Source organism: Gopherus evgoodei, chromosome 2 (genome assembly GCF_007399415.2).
Source record: "Gopherus evgoodei ecotype Sinaloan lineage chromosome 2, rGopEvg1_v1.p, whole genome shotgun sequence".
Lineage (NCBI taxonomy): Eukaryota > Metazoa > Chordata > Testudines > Testudinidae > Gopherus > Gopherus evgoodei.
The window spans coordinates 101,941,281-101,961,388 of record NC_044323.1 but is presented as its reverse complement, the minus strand read 5'-3'; the positions used below and the strand labels follow the sequence as shown (position 1 = coordinate 101,961,388).

The 20,108-nt window shown below is 41.2% G+C and overlaps 1 protein-coding gene across 2 annotated transcripts in view; it reads right to left on the bottom strand.

Moving 5' to 3' along the window:
• ADCY1 (adenylate cyclase 1) overlaps positions 1-19,634 on the bottom strand; it is a 380,070-nt gene extending 360,436 nt beyond the window's left edge. For both annotated transcript variants that reach the window (XM_030551445.1, XM_030551444.1), the window contains exon 1: positions 16,346-19,634. In XM_030551445.1, coding sequence (XP_030407305.1) covers positions 16,346-17,008 — 663 coding nt within the window. In that variant the 5' untranslated portion in view covers positions 17,009-19,634. The remainder of the gene's footprint in view (positions 1-16,345) is intronic.
• Positions 19,635-20,108: the final 474 nt, after the last annotated feature.

Genomic DNA, 20,108 nt, shown 5'->3' with positions numbered 1-20,108 from the left:
AGGTTGCATTTTGAAAAGCACCCTGCATCGGCTTAATTCTGCTCCCACTGAAGGTCACTCAGAGTTTTACCACTGACTTCATTGGGAATAAAGTTAGGCAGATACTGAGCACTTTTGAAAGTCCTACTAATCATTTGATCTTTTTTACCCAATATGTCAATGTATTGCAGGGGTCTTGGAAAAAAATTTGCAGTTTCATGATAGCACAGGCACAGGCAAAATTAAGGTAAAATGGAAGCTGGAGGGAGGGAATCTATGGTGCAGTTCGTCAGTGTGCCAGAATTCTATCAGCAAGTTAGTTTACTAATGCACTAGCCTTCCACCTCCCAAGTCTCAGGTCCCAATCCCGTACGGCCAGAAATGAAAATCCATTAGATTAGGTTGGCATCAAATTTTTACTGGGCATTTATACATATTACGAAAAACAGCACAACCTTGGTATACAAGGTCTAGAACTGGAACAGCATTTGTTTTGCTGATCAGGACTGAAGTGCATTAGCAGACATGTGCAAGCAGAAGTTTACTTAGTGCCTTTCAGCTCTATGTCTGGCACTGTCAGTGCTATTTGTCCATCAGTTTAATAAGCCCTAAATTAAACCATAAATCTCAAGGCAGGATCAAGCGGTTAGCATTTACTAATTGCAATCAGATGATAGTCTTACTTTTATTTATGTGTAATACCCCACTGGGGATTTAGTTTAAAACAACTTCCAATGATATTTCCCTTTTAGGAGGGTATGCATTAGAAGAATTACTGTATTCAATTTGTGTAATACCAAAATAATCCTGTTAGATTGTGGACTAACTAAATAGGTTAGGCTTCAATTAAGTTACAGCAGTAGAAGACCCTTCAGGGGTAATGTCTGTCTGTTGCACAAACAACATGTGTTTCGAGATCATTACTGTTAAAAATGTTAACCAACAAAAGACCAAGTTAATTTTGCCCATAAATATTTCTCTCGCACACACACTTGATGAACAGATGCACACAGCTGCACTCCTAATATGAACTGGGATTTGCAACTCTGTCTTTGAGAGACTTTAGAGAGTTAGTTATTTTAACAACTGCTTTATGAAAATTTTCTATAAAATTATTAACAGAACTTACCATTTTTTTAATATAGGCACAAATTACTATTCATATTTGAGACCTCAGTCTTATTTCTAGATGCCTTATATTTGGGGCTTCTAATTTGAGGTTTTAACCAATAAAATACCAATAAACCACTCAATAAAAAAGGAAAAAAGAAACTGTTTATACAATAAGCACCAGAAATAGTTAGTTGTATCTATGGGCTTGTCTATACAGAGCAGCGACGCAGACTACAGGGGTGTGAAATCTAAAGCACACAATCATGTTGTGCATAACAGGCCCATGCAGACCCAGCAGGTGTGCACTAAAGTTTCCCTAGTGCGCTTTAAAACACTACTACATTAATGCCCACTAGAGAATATTATAAGGAGATAACTCATTACAGAAATACATTCTGTAATGAGTAATGTAAATAATATTCATTACTCATTACGGTGTATACTAAGAGAAAGCACCAAAAAAAATCAACTTTATGGGCATCTACATAAAACTCAAATCCAACACCCTAAAATAAAATGAATAAACCCCCTAAAAAGAGAAACCCTACATATATGCTATATCTAACCTGAATAACAAATTATATAAAAACACGAGTTGGCCAAATCCTGAGGTCTGCTCTAAGACAGATCTTGTCCGCTAGCTCTGTATGAAGAGGAGACCCTCCATGTGCAGATATCCCATGCCCCAGATAGAAAAGGGGGCATTCAGTTACCTCCATGGCATCATCTCCCTCTTCTCTATAACCCACAGAATATTCTACGTGAGGCGGGATCAGGAGCTAAGTGGACCAAGGATGAGAGATATCCTCCACTGGACCCAGTGAGCAAACGTGGTGAAAGCTAAGGCTGTCCTGTCCTGTTTCTGTGGAACTGCCTCCCTGGGAGAAAACCTCCATGAAAGTTGGTACTCAGGTGCTGCAGAGAGTCCAGAGGCACAACAAAGACGACACTAACGTCTGAGTGGATGTGGCCATGCCACCACCAGATCTCTGAGATTCATGTTGATCCCAAGGGCTTCCTCAACAGAAGACTGCACAAGAAACTCTGAGGGGAATTTCACTGAGTTTTTTAGCCCCTCTGTAGGTATTTCTGTAGAGACAAATGAGCTGGCCATCAGTTTTCACTTGATCTTGACTTGGAGTCTATATGAATTTTGCCTGAATAAGGATCTCAATATTTGGCTCAACACATTAAAAAACAAACACACACACAAACCCCAGCATCAGCCTATATGTTTTGTTCCTTCCACTTTGATTTATTAAATAAGTTAATACTAGCAATGGGCAGTAGTGTGGAAGGTCTGGAGTAGTTACATTCTCTGCAAACTAAACCTTAATATTCTAAGATGTGCATGTTAACTCAGAGCAATTTTTGATACTTCAGAAAAATGCCTCTCTTCTGGTCAATAAACCAAGTAAACAAGAGAAAAGCTGAGCAATTCTGGTTTAAAAACTCCAGCCACCTAGTAACTATCCCTATATGCAAGTAGCTATGTCATGGAAAAAGTAGTATGTAAATCATAACTTGTGAATAGTTTTCCTCTGATGCACTCTTCATGTTGAATCATGTCTGCAGGCCCGCCCTATGGTCCGCACAGGATGATTTGTATGACCAAGGGTTTATCTTCATTTTTTTAGTTTTTGATTAAATGTGGCAGATGAAAAGGCCTAATCTGCTGTCCACACAATAGGTATGGTATAAGTGACCATGGATGCTTCCCCCACAATATTCGTCAACCCTGACCTCGTGGGGCCATCTTTAAGTCTGCTTAGGTATGGGGAATTAAATCTTTGGCCACTCTTTGCGAAAACTGGGGGATTTGTGTGTCAACTGTAATGATTATTTGTACATGTGCCCAGCACAAACTGGACTAACACTATCAATCCATTTTACATGCTGTAGGGCATCACAAAAGATATTAGATGGTAATGGTGTTTAGTTATTGTCAACCTAAATTAACTGGAACTGCTGACCTACAAGAGGAAAAGCTCTTCATTGCTCTAGTCCTCTCATGAGTTATGTAATTTAAAAACAAAACAAAATACCCTTTCCAGGACTCTGATGGCGGAATAGAACAGTGTCTTTTAAAGTTTGTACTTAGAAGATCTATAGTAATTTAATTTAATTTAGCAGCATACTATAAATCAGCTTTGGAGTTCTTTGTTTTATTGCCAAAGGACAGTCTCAGAAACCTTCAGTTGCAATGTCTTCTACAAAGTAGTTCTGGCCTTGGAAGTAGAATTCCCTTATCTCATCTCTTTCTTCTGAACGACAGACCTATCACTTGTGATCATTCTGGATAAAGATGAGTTTTGATTTATTTTGGCTGGATTATTCGTTGCCAGGATGCATCTCCTTCCCAAATCAACTTCTGATTTTCCTTCTACTTCCTAGCCCTGTACTTCCCACAATTAGCACATCATTTTTTTCTATGCAATTGCAGCAAATGTCAGAAACCATGCAAAGCAAGTCTACATACTGTTGGACCCCTCTTTTTCACTACACAAAGGATCTTTTAAGGTGGGCTAGGTTATGAGTTTTGTGTATGAGTGAAAGTCATCCCTGTGCAGCAATCCAAGCCTATTCACATCAAGTCCCAGTTAATCCGCTCAAAACATATCTGGGATTTTAGGGGTGTGTAGGCCTCATGCAGACAATGTGAACAGGGGCTGATTTTCACTCACTTTAAATATTGTGCATTTCATTCAATAAAGGGCAACTTCCCTGAACTTATGCTCTACAGCTGAACCTGACTCATCATATGAGTGCACTGGGAGATGGGAGAGACTGGCTCAGAGATCATGCTGCTATCTCTCTAGACATTGCGGAATTAAATCAGAGGAGTCTTTTGACTACAAGGTCCAAACGCCCCTGAACTGGAGCTACCAGTCATAGTGGAATAACCACAAGGTCTCTTCTTCCTGAATAGCAAGGGACATCTCAGCTCTTGCCCCAATCACATCCAAGGCTTCCTCATCCAAATGGGAATACTCTGTCTTCTCATCCCTGGTCCATTCCCTCACTTGGAGCAGATCTGGTAGGAAAACTGTTATTAACTACCAGGGAACCCCCAATTTTCTTATGGGGGTATTCCAGCTCCACTGAAGTCTTTGTGTTAATATATCTTGCACTTCACTGTGTGCATTAATGACAGAAATACCATCATAGTGGGCTCTGTGACAGATACTGCAACCACATGTAATATCTTTGGAGGAACATATTGTATTAAGCAGTGGAGGGGTGAATAGGGGGCTAGAAGTGGTACCTGCCCCCCCACCAGCAGTTGTTAGGTGTACGTGTGGCTTTTCAAGCCAAGAGGTGACATGAACTGAAGACAGCTCCACTACTGCTCAAAACCCAGCTCTGCTACTGGCATTAATTTTATGAATAGCTTATGTATCACTCTGGACCAGAGATTATATACAACTCCAGTGGGAAGAAGGGTTGCCACAGCTCCATCAGAAACTAAAACACAGGTGATTAAGGTAAATCACTCAGGTTGTAGACATGTCCAGACAGGTACGACTCTCTGGGAAGGTTTGAATATGCTAGTTCAAGCTGGGTTTTCCAGAGACCAACAGACAAAGCTAGGGCTTTTGGAATAAAAAAGGCTGCATTTAAACTGAATCAGAGCTTTCATTCTGATCCAGCAAACGGACAGAGCCTTCTGTCCAAGAGGGCGCCCAATCCTTGTAGAAGGGTTGAAAAATTGTTGGCCTTCTAGGCCCCATAAGATGGTGAAACCCTCTAGTGAATTTTTAGCGTGTGCATACGATGCAGATCAGAAAAGTAAATAGAAACTTCCAAAGTGGTAGAATAGTGACAGCTGCTACAGTCATTTCATCTCCTCCCTTACTCAGTTGGGGGTGGCTCCATTCACTTATTCAACATAATGACACTGATTTCAAAACAACCAGTAACTACATTTCAAAGCTTAGTTTAATGCAAGGAAAGCAGACTTATCTCCACTAATGAAGACATAGGGAACTAGGTTTCTTCTGACTTCTGTGTCTACCCTGCTACAATCCTAGCTACAGAACAAAGACAAGGATTGAGATATAAAAATAGGCAAATAGTATGCTGTAATACAGTGGAATCCTGGCCTAGTGGTGCTGTCATTTTTTGTTTTACAGACAAATTTCTCTACAAGCAGAGGTTCCCTCTCATTGTGCCTGCTATTTACAAATTACAATGCACATAAACACACTTCTTAGCAAGTCCCATTAAATGGAATTCCACTGGGTTCGCAGTGAGTGGAATTCACCCCAGTTGTCATAACCTTAGTCCCAGATTTGGACCTTAGCGTCCAAAATATGGGGGTTAGCATGAAAACCTCCAAGCTTAGCTACCAGCTTGGACCTGGTACTTGCTGCCACCACCCAAAAAATTAGAGTGTTTTGGGGCACTCTGGTCCCCCTGAAAAGCCTTCCCTGGGGACCCCAAGACCCAAATCCCTTGAGTCTCACAACAAAGGGAAATAATCCTTTTTCCCTTCCCCCCTCCAGGTGCTCCTGGAGAGATACACAGACACAAGCTCTGTGAATCCAAACAGAGTGACTCCCCCTCTCCGTTCCCAGTCCTGGAAACAAAAAGCACTTTCCTCTTCACCCAGAGGAAATGCAAAATCAGGCTAGCAAATTCAACACACACACAGATTTCCCCCTGATTTCTTCCTCCCACCAATTCCCTGGTGAGTATAGACTCAATTTCCCTGAAGTAAAGAAAAACTCCAACAGGTCTTAAAAGAAAGCTTTATATAAAAAAGAAAGAAAAAATACATACAAATGGTCTCTCTGTATTAAGGTGACGAAATACAGGGTCAATTGCTTAAAAGAATATTGAATAAACAGCCTTATTCAAAAAGAATACAAATTAAAGCACTCCAGCACTTATATTCATGCAACTACCAAAGAAAAGAAACCATATAACTTACTATCTGATCTCTTTGTCCATACACTTAGAAACAGAAGATTAGAAAACAGAAACTACTTCTCCAAAGCTCAGAGAAAGCAGGCAGCCAGAAAACAAAAACCTCAGACACAAAATTCCCTCCACCCAAGGTTGAAAAAATCCGGTTTCCTGATTGGTCCTCTGGTCAGGTGCTTCAGGTGAAAGAGACATTAACCCTTAGCTATCTGTTTATGACACCAGTACAGAAGGCCTATGCAGGACCCACACACCCCACGTGTCCACAAAGCCTTTAGTAAGGGCTTACGTGGACCATAAGTGGGATGAGGGTCTTGCCTGGTCCCTCTGCACTATGAAGGAGTGCATTTCATGATAGCAACAAAACCAAATAGAATGGCAAAACACAACATTACTAATTTGAAAGTAGTTTTTATGAAAATGTGAACTGACCCAGTTGAACTGCTGCCTCCAATATGGAATTTATTAATTGTCTCTTTTAGCTTGTTTTCCTCCCAAACCTCAAACATGAGACCATCCAACATTGTGTTCAACCCCACTAACAGGCTGGAACAGGAAGAAGGAATTCTTCACTCTGAACTAGATGATCTAGTTGGCAGTTAATACTATAGCAAACATTAGAAGCACTGGCCCATTCTCCACTTTTAAGTAGGGAATTGAATAAGTACTACTCAAGCACAGTACTTTTTTCTGGCTCGTCAATACTTCAGACTATGAGTATATTTTAAGCAAGGCTCTATCATAAATGTGTTTATTAATGTTGCTTTATTTCCTAATTCTGTGTGGGTGGATAATTACTTATAGTCCTCAGAGCTTCATAAGTGAATTACAGAAGTCTAAAAAATGTCTCTGCTATTATAGTATATGAATGAACAACCAAAGTACTCTGTGAAAGAAAGGCAGACTAGTAGATTTGCTATAATTAGAGACATTATTCTTGTGGCAACAGTTGGAAAGGACAATTAATTGTAATCCTTATGTTTATCTCAGAGGCTGCATAACCATTGTTAGCAAATTCAATAATACACTCCTTTGTGCGAAAAGGCAACTTCTGGATTGTGTCAATAGCACTTTAGACTATAGCTATATTTTAATGAATCCAGGTAGTGTGCATTTCTTCTTTTCTATGGAACATTTTACAGCTCTGCAGTTTCTGAAACACCCAAGGAAATAGTATCTTGGACAACACTGGATCTGTATTTCTGCTGTAATCTACCTGGCCTGGCCTAAGTAAGTTCTCTCCTTACATCACAATTTACTATTTCATTCTGTACAAGAATTTTTGGAATACTCTTTGTATGAAAATACTACTCGGAATAAATTTGCATTGTATTACATTTGCATTGTATTGTCACATTTATCCATACTGAGATGAGAATTTGGCCCAGTAACATTAATATAAATCCACAGTAACTCTACTGAAGTCAATATTTTCTCCAGATTTAGTACAGATAGATGGACAGTGTAGTGAAAATGCTATTTCCTCAAAACTCCTGAACTATGTACTTCAGATCGTTAAAGATTTTGAGCTATATCATCTTGTCTGGAGCAAAAGTGATCCTGTGGTTGGGGGCGGGGGAAGGCAGAGTCACATATTTCTGCAGCTTAGAAGTAACAGAAAACATGAGCTACCTTCCCTTCTTCGGGGACGAGGGGTTCACAAGCCGCTCCAACCATACTAAGCCAAGGATTCTAGTCCCCAACCCTAGAGATCTTGGAGCATCTGCAAAGAGGACCTGCCCTCTGTGTTGCTCCCCAGTTTCCTATAGTTCCCAGCAGCAGTGCTCCTTCAGGAATTGTATTCCCACTGGCTTCCTCCCTGACAGCAACATTCCAAGGAGAGTAGAATATGGTAGCATTAAGTCCTGCTGGAATTTCCTTAAGAAATTTCAGTAATTTGCTAGGGAATAATGCTGCAGAGAATGGTATCACCCTGTCTCCCTTCTATATCCCCCCAAAATCTAGAGATCCCAAGAACTTAGTGTTCATGCAGAGAAGCAAATATGAGCTTAGGAACTGTGAAGGATGATACTATTAGGCTCTTCACACGCTTTCCAAATGTGCCATCTGTATTTGACTTTGATTTGTGCTACTCCCATTGTCACTACATCTAAAGTGAAAGTGAGGATCTGGCCCGCCAAATTTAAAAATCACGACAGCCAAAAGCCGTTATTTTATGTTTGCCAGCTGTTTATGGAAATGAAAGCAGCATAGGCCACTATATAAGAGAGTATAATTTACCTACATTGTCAAGCAACAAAACTTAATAAGAAGGTTATAAATGAAACTTTTCACGACAGCCACCCTAGTTAGAAAGGATTATATCACACAATGCAAAGCCACACTGAAACACGTAGAGATTAATGATTGCCATTAAATCTGATCAAAACAATCTGAAACCCACCGTATCTAGATACTGAGCTATACCAGATATATACAGTAGTGTACTGTATTACAACTGTAATTGGGAAATTCATATTGAGAAAAAATAAAGAGTTAGAGCCAAATTTTGCACTTACATTGGGGGGAAAAAATATCTGCCCCAACCTTAACTATGCTGCTGTGACCAGCTCAAGCCTAAATTATAAAAATATAGTTACACATACACTGTGTGATACTCCTACCCAAATGATGACCACCTTCTCTGTCTGCATGTCTTCTCCCTCTGCCATACCTGGGCTACTCACATTCCAAGGCACCAGAGCTTGAGACAGGTATGTTATATTGTTAGAAAGCCAGAAGCTTTCATTCTAATGGGACATTTGTTTCTAGTCCTGGTAGAGCTCAAGATATCCAACCTTTGAATGTATCACTATTATGTATTGGAACACTATTTTAGTTAATTCTGTAAGCTTCTAAACTATATTAGTATAACATTTCCTTTCCTCTGAGGTCTCTACAGTTGTACTCATGGTTCTAAATGAGTTTACTATTCCCAGAAATGGGATATGAAAAACAAAAACCCAAAAAGAAATGTTTACATTCTCATCCAATCAGGGAACAAAACTGTAAACTCTTTGGGGCAATGATCATTTTTTTAAATATAGCATCTAGCACAATGGGAGTTCTTGGTCCGTGATTGGGGTACCTAAGGACTGCAATAATACAAACAAATAAATAAATAAAATAAAAATCTACATTATTTCACCAATCACAACCATCCAGCCTAGCTTAAATAATGAATACTTGTAAAGAAATGCAAACAAACAACTCAGAGGATTTTTCTTAAAGTGCAAAATAATTTGATAAATATACGTTTGAGGGAAGCACTGTCTGCTCAGAGACATTCTGTAAGCAGACGAAAAATAGCTAAACTTATCTGACAAATTATTCATTGTTAATGATTTCCTCAGCTCTATGTGATTTTTGGCAGTTTCACTGATGGCCACTGGTTCTCAAACACAGCTGAGAAACTGACTAGTTTTGAAACTGCATTCTGTTCCTGCCTAATCCCTAAGCAGCAACAGAGGTACTAAAGATGCCTGTTTACAGACTTAGGAAGCCAAAGCTATTAGTTTATAGAATCACAGACTTTAAGGTCAGAAGGGACCATTATGATCATCTAGTCTGACCTCCTGCACAATGCAGGCCACAGAATCTCCCCCACCCACTCCTGTATCTAACCCTTAAGCTATGTCTGAGCTATTGAAGTCCTCAAAATTGAGGTTTAAAGACTTCAAGGAGCACGTCCCCACGCGCAGAGGAAGGCGAAAAACCCTCTGCCAATCTGCCCTGGAGGAAAATTCCTTCCCGACCCCAAATATGGCGATCAGGTAAACCCTGAGCATGTGGGCAAGACTCACCAGTTAGTACCCAGGAAAGAATTCTCTGTAGTAACTCAGATCCCACTCCATCTAATGTTCCATCACAGGCCATTGGGCATATCTACCGCTAATAGGTAAAGATCAATTAATTGCCAAAATTAGGCTATCCTATCATACCACCCCCACCATAAAGTTATCAAGCTTATTCTTGAAGCCAGATATGTCTTTTGCCCCCACTGGTCCCCTTGGAAGGCTGTTCCAGAACTTCACTCCTCTGATGGTTAGAAACCTTCATCTAATTTCAAGTCTAAACTTCCTAATGGCCAGTTTGTATCTATTTGTTCTTGTGTCCACATTGGTACTGAGCTTAAATAACATATATTCCGTTCACATGTGCAAAATTTTCACAACTGTAGCCCTTCATGTGATTTTTTATAATGCAGCTCTACGCTCTGCAGAAACAAATGGCATGCCATCTCCAACTCACCAAGAGCTTACCTATTCACCACTTTTCAAGGTATGTTGTAACTGAAGACTAAAATTCTACTTTAACTACAAGACCCTTCCACAAGTAAGTTTCCTTCAAATACCGGATGAAATTCAGCTGGAAGTTCTGCATGGAGGCTGAACATACTACCAATATTGGCCCCAATCCTACAAATGCTTTGTGACTTTAGGCATGTGGAGAATCCCATGGATTTCAATAGGACTACTGATATGCAGAAGCATTTGCGAGACTAAGGACATACTTGGCACTTCTTGTACATAATGCTTTCCAATATTAACTACTGCATAAATGTGGAAAATGAAGAAGAGGAAGTAAGCAACTAGTCCAGTGCAACAATATAAGACTGCATCAGATACTGGATTAGAATTTAGTAGCTCTTGACTTCCACTCCTTTTATTATACCACTAGACCTCACCTCTGTTTTGCAAAGGGAACAGGGGGATCAACAGTCCTGTCAATGATGTGGTTAATTAACTGCCTTTTCCACGCTAGCAGAAAAATACGAACCATATAAAACACGAAATATGGACAACTCTTTGTGATATTGTGGATTATTTTGCCAGTGGCCTGGGAAGTGCTACAATAACAATCAAATTGTTAAATGTTAAAGGGCATAAAAATGTGTTATGTCAACATTTTCTATATCACCAGCCTCTCTCCGGCTGCTCTTTCCATAATTTACCAGTTCCCCTCTACTCATCCATTTTCCAAGTTGGCACTATTTAGTTACTCGCTTGACCCAATAAATTTTCAGCTTGCAATACATTTAAATATAAAATACATTGAAGGGTATAGTACAAAAATATTGCTCTGTCCACAGAGTTGAAAAGAAGATATATTTATGGTAATTTAAAATGGCATCCATGTTTCTGCTTTGTTCTGTTAATGTGTGTTGCAATTCTTTACTTTGCATACACAATTCTATATCAGCAGGGGGCTACCACATGCCTACTACTTTACAAAACTCACCTATTGTGCAGGTGGACTATTTTATATATATATGATAGGTACATGATATACCTATAGGGAGTGCGTGTATTTTTTAGATAGATAGATAGATAGATATAGATATATATATATAGATATATAGATATAGATAGATAGATATAGATATGCTGTTAATGAGCAAGAGAACAAAATATTTAAAATGTTATACAATGTTAATTTGTTTAACAGCAACTTAAGACATGAAGATGAGTCCACACCACAGATAAGTAATTACAGTAACCCTTGCTCACCCCATCTGCTTTTAGTGTCTATTATGCCCACTCATTGCATCTCAACATAAATTAGACTAAGCTTTTGGGGCAGGGATTATATCTTTTTAACTGTGCTGTTAAGCCCCTAGCACATGTTTGGGCACTGCATAAATAAATCAAACTAGTGCAAACGTCATTAAATCCTCCTTTGTAGGTTCTACCTTTTCCAGATACTACTTTATGGTTTTGCTCACAAAAACACTGGGGGTAAGGGAGAAATAGTCAACATGCAATCATGACTCCCACTGCAGTCAATGAGAGTCATATGGCTAAAATGCTATTACATATACTATGTAGACCTTTATGACTATGTTGTAGCTAGATATACAAAAATAATTGAAATCCTGCCCTCAATGAAGTCAGTAGGAGTTTTATTATTAACTTCAATTTCAGGATTTCACCCTAGCAATGCCCCTCTGCCATGTACATTGGCCAAACCAGACAGTGTCTACACAAAAGAATAAAATGAACACAAATCAGATGTCAAGAATTATAATATTAAAAAACCAGTCAGAGAACACTTCAACCTCCCTGCACACTCAACTACAGACCTAAAAGTCGCAATTCTTCAACAACAAAAAATTCAAGAACAGACTCCAATGAGAAACTGCAGAACGGAAATTAATTTGCAAACTGGACACCATTAAATTAGACTTGAATAAAGACTGGGAGTGGATGGGTCATTACACAAACTAAAAACTATTTCCCCATGCTAATTTCCCCCCCTACTGTTACTCTCACCTTCTTGTCAACTGTTTGAAATGGGCCATCCTGATTATCACTACAAAAGTTGTTTTTCTCCTGCTAATAGCAGCCCACCTTAAATTGATTAGTCTCCTTAGAGTTGGTATGGCAACCCTCATCTTTTCATGTTCTCTGTGTGTGTATACACATCTTCCTACTGTATTTTTCACTCCATGCATCTGATGAAGTGGGTTTTAGCCCACGAAAGCTTATGTCCAAACAAATTTGTTAAGTCTCTAAGGTGTCACAAGGGCTCCTCATTCTTTTTGCTGATACAGACTAACACAGCTAACACTCTGAAACTGGCACCCCAAGTATGTTATACATAAGTAACACTCAATTCTTTATATTTTATTTTACTTCAATTACTCTGTTAACATTGGGGATTGGGATCCCCCATTTAGTCACAAACAGGTACAGAATGGACAGCTACAGTGCAATTCTCTCCATCTTACCCTGTCAATGTGCTTTATCCCTGACTTGGAGGGAACACATCAAGTGGTGTAGAAGGCTGTGTGAAATAAGCCAGGGAGCCCCCATAAACAACTCCCTGCATTACTAGCCACAATCACATTTGATCTAAATATTTGTGAAGTTCACTTAAGGCTTGAACCTCATGAAAAACTATTTTCATAACAAGCTGGTCTATTGGTTTTAATATGCAAAATTGCTCATACTTTTATATGAATGCAAATATTAGGGACTGATCCTGCACCACTGAAGTCCATGGGATTTTGGCACTTCAGGCCCTGATCCTGCTCCCATTGATGGAGGTCTTGGATATAAAGAAACTCTGTTTATAATGGAATGAAAATCTTACGGCCAAAAACTTGTCAAAAGCGGCCTCTGTATTTGTCACCTCTGTTTTTGCGAGTCCAGCTTCAGACACGTTGGGCCTGATCTTGCTGACAACTCACTTCAGTGGAAGTTATGGGCACTGAGCATTTCTGAAGATCAGAGCCAATGCATCTCAACTTGGGCTCCCAAAAGCTGAGGCATCCAGGTGTTAGAGGCCATGTTTGAAAAAGCTGACCTCAGTTGTTCTATTGCTTTGCACATCTGGTTGCAGTAAATCTCTGTTTACAGGGCCCATGCAAACCCTTTCATTCAGTTGCAGCTCTGCACAGCTCCACAAGCCTGGACAACGGACTGTGTCCTGCGTTCATACAGGCCAGCACAGAAGGGAGCACTGAGGGCAGGCTGAATTAAATCCTGTAACTAGAACACATCCCCTGCCTGAGGCCTGGTCCACACTACGCTGTTAAACCGATTTTAACAGCGTTAAATCGATTTAACGCTGTACCCGTCCACACTACACTGCTCTTTATATCGATTTAAAGGGCTCTTTAAATTGATTTCTGTACTCCTACAAAACGAGAGGAGTAACGCTAAAATCGATATTACTATATCGATTTAGGGTTAGTGTAGATGCAAATCAACATTATTGGCCTCATTCTTTTACAGTAGCTACCCACAGTGCACCGCTCCAGAAATCGATGCTAGCCTCGGACCACGGACGCACACCACCGAATTAATGTGCCTAGTGTGGACGCGCACAATCAACTTTATAATATCTGTTTTATAAAATCGGTTTAAGCTAATTCGAATTTATCCTGTAGTGTAGACGTACCCACAGATACAACTGCTATTGCAGCTCATGCATAGGAGCAGCTCCTGCAAAAGGGCTGTGCTGCCCCCAGGATGCCCACATAAGATTCAATTACTCTGGTATTATGCAGGCTTCAGAATTTCAACGGTTGTGAAAATACTGTGCGAAAAACTGACAACTTCATCATAAGTAACACACATCTCTGTTAAATTCACAAACTGATTAATTTGCTCGACTTGGAGCAGATTTCTGCCTAATATTCTCACCAAAGCATAATACTCATGAGACTTTGTATAAATGACAAATTATTTTGTGAGGGGGAAAATGTACAAATGCTACACCAGCCTCTAGCAGGATTTTTTAACACTGCCTGTTGATTAGCTGAGGGGAGATCAATAAGAGGACAAAAAGCTTATCAAAATGTTCATCATCAAGCCCTGGGTAAGAGAATACCATAAACAGACGTGGTCGTGCAAGTTAGATCCTTTGTTTAATTCTGGTGGAACAGCAGGTGCCACTTGTAGCTGTAACCCAGCATCAATTAATATTTGCCTCCATGTCATGGGGATTAGGATTGCCTGGGCTCCATTTGGGAGTAAAAGGTTCCCGACTTCTGGTACAAGAAGCAGTCTGTAACCCCATTCAAAGCAGAGTATTTTTGTGTTTTTCTTTTATCCTTTTGGATGTTTTCAATGAAGCCTTCCTGAATTTCATCAGCACTCTCTCTCTCATGGAAATTCTAAATCACGCACTTAAAAATAGACACATCAGATTATCTGGGTAAATCATAAAGCTCGGCTTATCTCTCTCTTCCCCTTCAAAACATAAAATTTATTTTGTCCACCAGCATCAAACCAGAGCAATCCTGTAGTTCCAGCAACCTCACTTCCTTGACTATCTATTACATCCATATGTGTGTGTGTGAGATTCTAGGTGAGGGTATATGAATTCATGCCTTGATGCATGTGATTGTGTTTGTGTTACTGTGTCTGGGGGTGTATGTCTAAGTGTCACGACGCAGCCTGATATGACCAAGGAGAACAACATCAAAAATCAAAAGCAGTAAAGTAGCAAATTATCTAAACAAGGAATAAAGTATCACTAAATATTAATCTAAAATCTCTAAGACCCATTATTGTTCCTCTTAAGAGCCAACATAACTGATTCACTACTAGAGAGAATAAAATCAGTCTTTCCCAGTGGTTCAGATACACAACATAATAGAACCTAAACAGACAGACAATCCTGACTCCTAGCCCCACTGCTTCAAACCTGTGCATCTCCCTACTCTCCTCCCCCATTCCCAGTACAGCTCATCAAGCCAGGGGAGCTGGAGAAAGCCCTGCAGGGCTATAAATAGCCACTCCTGGGAGGGGGCACAGAGGATGGAGGAAGTGCAGCAGCACAGTTCCCAAAAATGCTGCAGAGGGAGGCATCACTGGCTTAATTCTTTGGGGGAGTGAGGGGCAAGACTGTTAGGAAGTTTAATTACATACTAACTAATCTGTGTGGGGAGGAGGAAATGGCTGGAATTGGGAAATGAAGCTGGAAATGTTATGCACACTGGGAGAAGAAGAGGGTGGGATTTCCATTTCTGGCTTCCCACCCTCTTCCAAGGAGTTTCTCCAGCTCCCCTGAGCTCTGCTATTTGGGGTCCAGGGTTGGGGAGGGCCTCCTGGGGGTAGAGCCTGTGGAAAAAAATAAGAATATCAGTTCATGTCGATCTCACCAAACAAGTCTAGCTACCTATTCCAAGTCTATAGTGAGTCAGATGGAATTTATTTTTGTTCATTGACTGCACCTCCCCCATGAAGTGTCCCCATCGTCGAAGTACTGCTGCTGCTTTTTATTATTACTATTAGACAAAGTCAGAAAGCTTTTCCTTGCCTTTTCACCCAGCAGCCAAATATCCCTTCCTTAACTCTGATCCACCTCATCCCTACATCCCCCCTCCAAACTTTGTGATGTTGGGAACCAGCAGGCAGACGGCGACATACCTTCGCTAAGCACACACGTCCCAACACAGATTATTCAGCATCCACTGCGCCCCACTAGCTGCTACGCAGACCTGATACCCCGATATACTACTAATACCTCAGCCATAGGCACACTCCATGCATCCAATAGCACCACACAGGCACCATAGGTCTAGCTCACACACTTCCCCAATACAACTACAGACACACTGCAACACAAACTCTCACACACGCGCGCGCACACACTTCCCCAATGCATAAACCTACAAACACACACCCCACATGTCCCACAATGCGCACCCCGTCCCTGCATTCTATACACATCCCAGGTCCAATACACAAACTCCAATACACACAAACTAAACTTCCCAAGCTCTGGACACCCCCTAACAACCACTCCCCAACACACACAGCAGCTGCAATGCCCCCCACCCCTCGGCTGCTCCTCTCCTTTCCCTGGGACTTACCGTCCTCCAGAGCCGCTGCCTCTTGGCACTGACCGAGGTGGCGGTGACGATGAGGTGGGAGACCGCCACCACCAGCCCGAAGACGATGGCTAGCAGGGTCCGCACGGGCAGCAGCGAGTAGGAGACGAAGGTGACCAGCATGAGCTGCCACATGCCCTGCTCGGGGGCGCTGGGGGGCTCCAGGCCGTAGGCGCCCAGCGAGAAGGGGCAGCAGAGGAAGGAGAAGGTGAAGCTGAAGAGCAGGGTGAGCTTGACGATCTGCTGCAGCTGGGTGACCTGCAGGTACTTGACGTTGGTGACGATGAAGAGGGAGAGGAAGATGATGCAGTGCACCGGGTGCGAGCCCTTGGAGATGGTCAGGCTGGGGCCGGAGAGCAGCTCCACCAGGGCCAGGCTGGCGGTCAGCACGATGAGCACGGCCAGCGCCTTGAGGGTGGAGGTCTGCTCCAGCTTCAGGTTGTAGCTCTGGAAGAGGGACTCCAGCTCCTTGCAGTCGAACTCGTCCTCGCAGGCGATGGCATCCAGCAGCAGCAGCGGAGGGGGTCCCCCCAGCCCGGTGCCCGCGCCCGCCGCGGCCGGGGGGGAGCAGCAGCAGTGGCAGCACTTCTTCCTCTTGGTCTTGACTTTCTGAAACGGTATTTCCTCCATGCCAGTGCCATTCATAAACCCCGGGGAAGGAATGCTCCTCCTGGCGTCCCCTGCTGCTGCTCCTCTGCCTCTCTGCTCATAGAGAGAGAGAGCGAAGGAGGGCTGCGAGCTGGAGCAGCAGCAGCCGCCAACTAGGAGCCGGCAACCCCCAGCTGCCAAGCCTCCTAGGAGCCGGCAACCAGAGCCAATCTACTAGCAACCAGAAGCAGCCCTAGGGAGGGATCCAGCCACCCCCAGATGCAACCTGGTATCCAGAGATCGCTGGGATGGCTGCAGGACAGAGTCAGAATCTCAGTTGCTTTATTATTCCAGCTTCCCCCAGCACCCGGAGCTCCAGGGACGATAATCTCCTAATGACACCAAAACACCATCCAGAGGTTTGAAATCAAGCAAGGAAAGGGGGGCGCGGGGAAGGGAGTAATCAACAGGCAGAACTGGCTTCAGAGAGCCTGGTTAGAGGAGCGGGAGCTGGGGAGGGGGATAGTTTCCTAGGGAGTAGGCGACGTTAAAAACAAGAAGGGGGCCTGGACTAAGCGGAGGAAAAGAGGGCGGGGGGAGGAGAGAGAGGGAAGGAGACACAGACAGGGAAAGAGGGTGATCCCCTTCCTACGTCCAAGAGCATTTTACTGGGACTCGGGAATGATATGCGCCTGCGCACTGATTGCTTGGGAAGCCAGACACGTCTCCCCAATCGGAGCAGATTGACAAGAAGAAAACACCGATTTGACAACAGGACCACGTTTGAGTCTGCTTTGCAACCCCCGTCCCCCGCGCCCGCCTGCTGCCTCCCTCCCGCCTTCGGAACACACACACCCAGCCATCGCTTGCTCAGAGTCAGCGGCGCTTTGCTTCACTTCATGCTTTGATCAGGCTCCGCATTTGTTTTATGTCCCTGTAAACGCATTAGTGTGCGGACCCGCCAGCGGCAGAGGAGGAGAAGCCTAGCCGTCTTGGTACGAGTAGAGTAATAATACGAGCCACGAGGAAATTAAAAACTTTACACCTACAGCCTAGTTAGTTTACAGACATTCTGTCTGATGTGGGAAAAACATAACCCATTACAGTAGGACGCGAAATAGCATAATGTGATTTTAATGGGATGTGTAAAAGAAAGATTGCAATTTTTTGAGTAAAATCTAGCGCTCGCTTAATGCTTGTCTCTGCCACCGCTAGTCAGTTATACATTAAATTAGTCCTTACATCATGAAGAGTTTTACTTCCTTGTGCACCGTTACATATTCTGCGCCAAATTCTGTCCCTGTTTACGCTTATGCAATCCTATTGACTTCACAAGCTGTCATTTAGTGCAGAAGTTAGTCTGAGATCTGTATTTAAACTGACATAAGTGATATTATGCAAGTGCATGTTTCCGAAAGAATTTATATACCTGGGGTGCACAGAAGGATTACATTTTTAATCAGTAGCTGTCAATCTGACCACACACACAATTTCCATATAAAATCAAATTTATAGATAGGCAAAAAAAGAAATGGTTTGGAATTAAGTTTGTTACAAATAAATTAGCAGATGAATTGTAAAAACAGGTATACTTTGTTTATCTAAGGATATTGACTTTGTATATTTTGATATGATGTTAACAATTTGGGTTTTAACTGTTTATAAAACTAACTTTTTGAATGGCAACATCTCCTGTCATTAAATAATTGTCTGATTCTTTGCTCTTAATTTCCTGTATCTGTGAAAATTTAAAATCAATAGCCATCTAAAATGCTTGCAAATAAATAGACATTATAAAAAAATCTACCAAGTATATATATAAAATGTATGTGTCCTTCAAAATGTGTGCAGATATTAAAATAAGTGAAAGGCAACAAAGAACATAGAAAATTATCCAAAAATCTCAAACAATATTTCTGTCAGCACTTCTGACTTTTTCAGGGAATAAATCAGGTCAGTAGCTGGGGACAAATATTCTTATTATAGGAGTTATTTTCCATTTGACATAGGAGTATATTATGCTTCAGCAAGATTTTTTTTAAACTTTCAGTGCCAACATTACACTACTGCGCAGTAATACTGCCATGTTATCTCCAATTTTAAACTTCTGTAACCCTTGTACTCAGGTTTGAGGCTATTGACCTGATTCAAAGCTCATGAAGTCCAGGCTAAATACTCCCATCCTTTTCAATGGGCTTTGGATCAGACTTTAAAATGCTTTCCTAATTATTTTCATATAAAGATCTAGAACATTATAAACTGTACATGTGGATGATATTGGTTTTTTTTTCTGTCTGAAAAAGACCAAAGGATTGCTTTAATGATCTTGTGGGTACATTTAAGTCTCGATGGCCTACTCTCTCTCTCATTGATGTCACTTAAATCTTGATCATCAGCTTCAGTGCATGACCCCTAAGTCTGATGGTTTACATTTCTTCCTTGGTGTTTACATTGCTTTTCAGGATGCTATATATAATTTCTGAAAGGTAAAAATTGCTTTAAAAATCTCTGATAAATGTTCTAATGTAGTGTCAAACATAACAGAAAAGAGCAAATCATGAACAAAGTTGTCTGTTATATTCCTGTAATCAATGTTATTTTAAAAATGCCAAGAGTCCAAGTAGCTTTGACAGGCTGGCTATTTTGTTTATAAACCTTGGATTTTATGCAAAGTCCTTGATGATCTGAGTTTTAAAGCATGAAAATTGAAATTTATGATATCATGACCACTCATTGTGTGGTCTACATTTGAGAAAATAGCTACAGTGCTCAAACATTAAACAGATATAACACTGTTTATAAGTACTTTGCAGCCTGCTTTTCCTGGAAAAAAAAAACAACACACACACACACAGCTGAATTTGGATAACTTCTCTTGGCTGCAAAGTGCATCTTTGAAGATGGAACTATAAAGGTGCTACTGCAAGTCCTGAGGTAATAAAAGGTATGCCTAATTTCCATTAACAAAAGTAGTGGTATAAATCAAACTTGCTTTAAATGAGTTTGTAAAAGAACCTGAAAAGCTGTTTTATTTCTTTTACTGTTTAGTTGTATATGGTACCAAAGAATTAAATCTCTCTTCTACAGAAACCTAATTGGTACTTCTCATGCTGCCCAATAATAGGGAGAGAGAAATTCTTTGGCCAAGAACATCTAA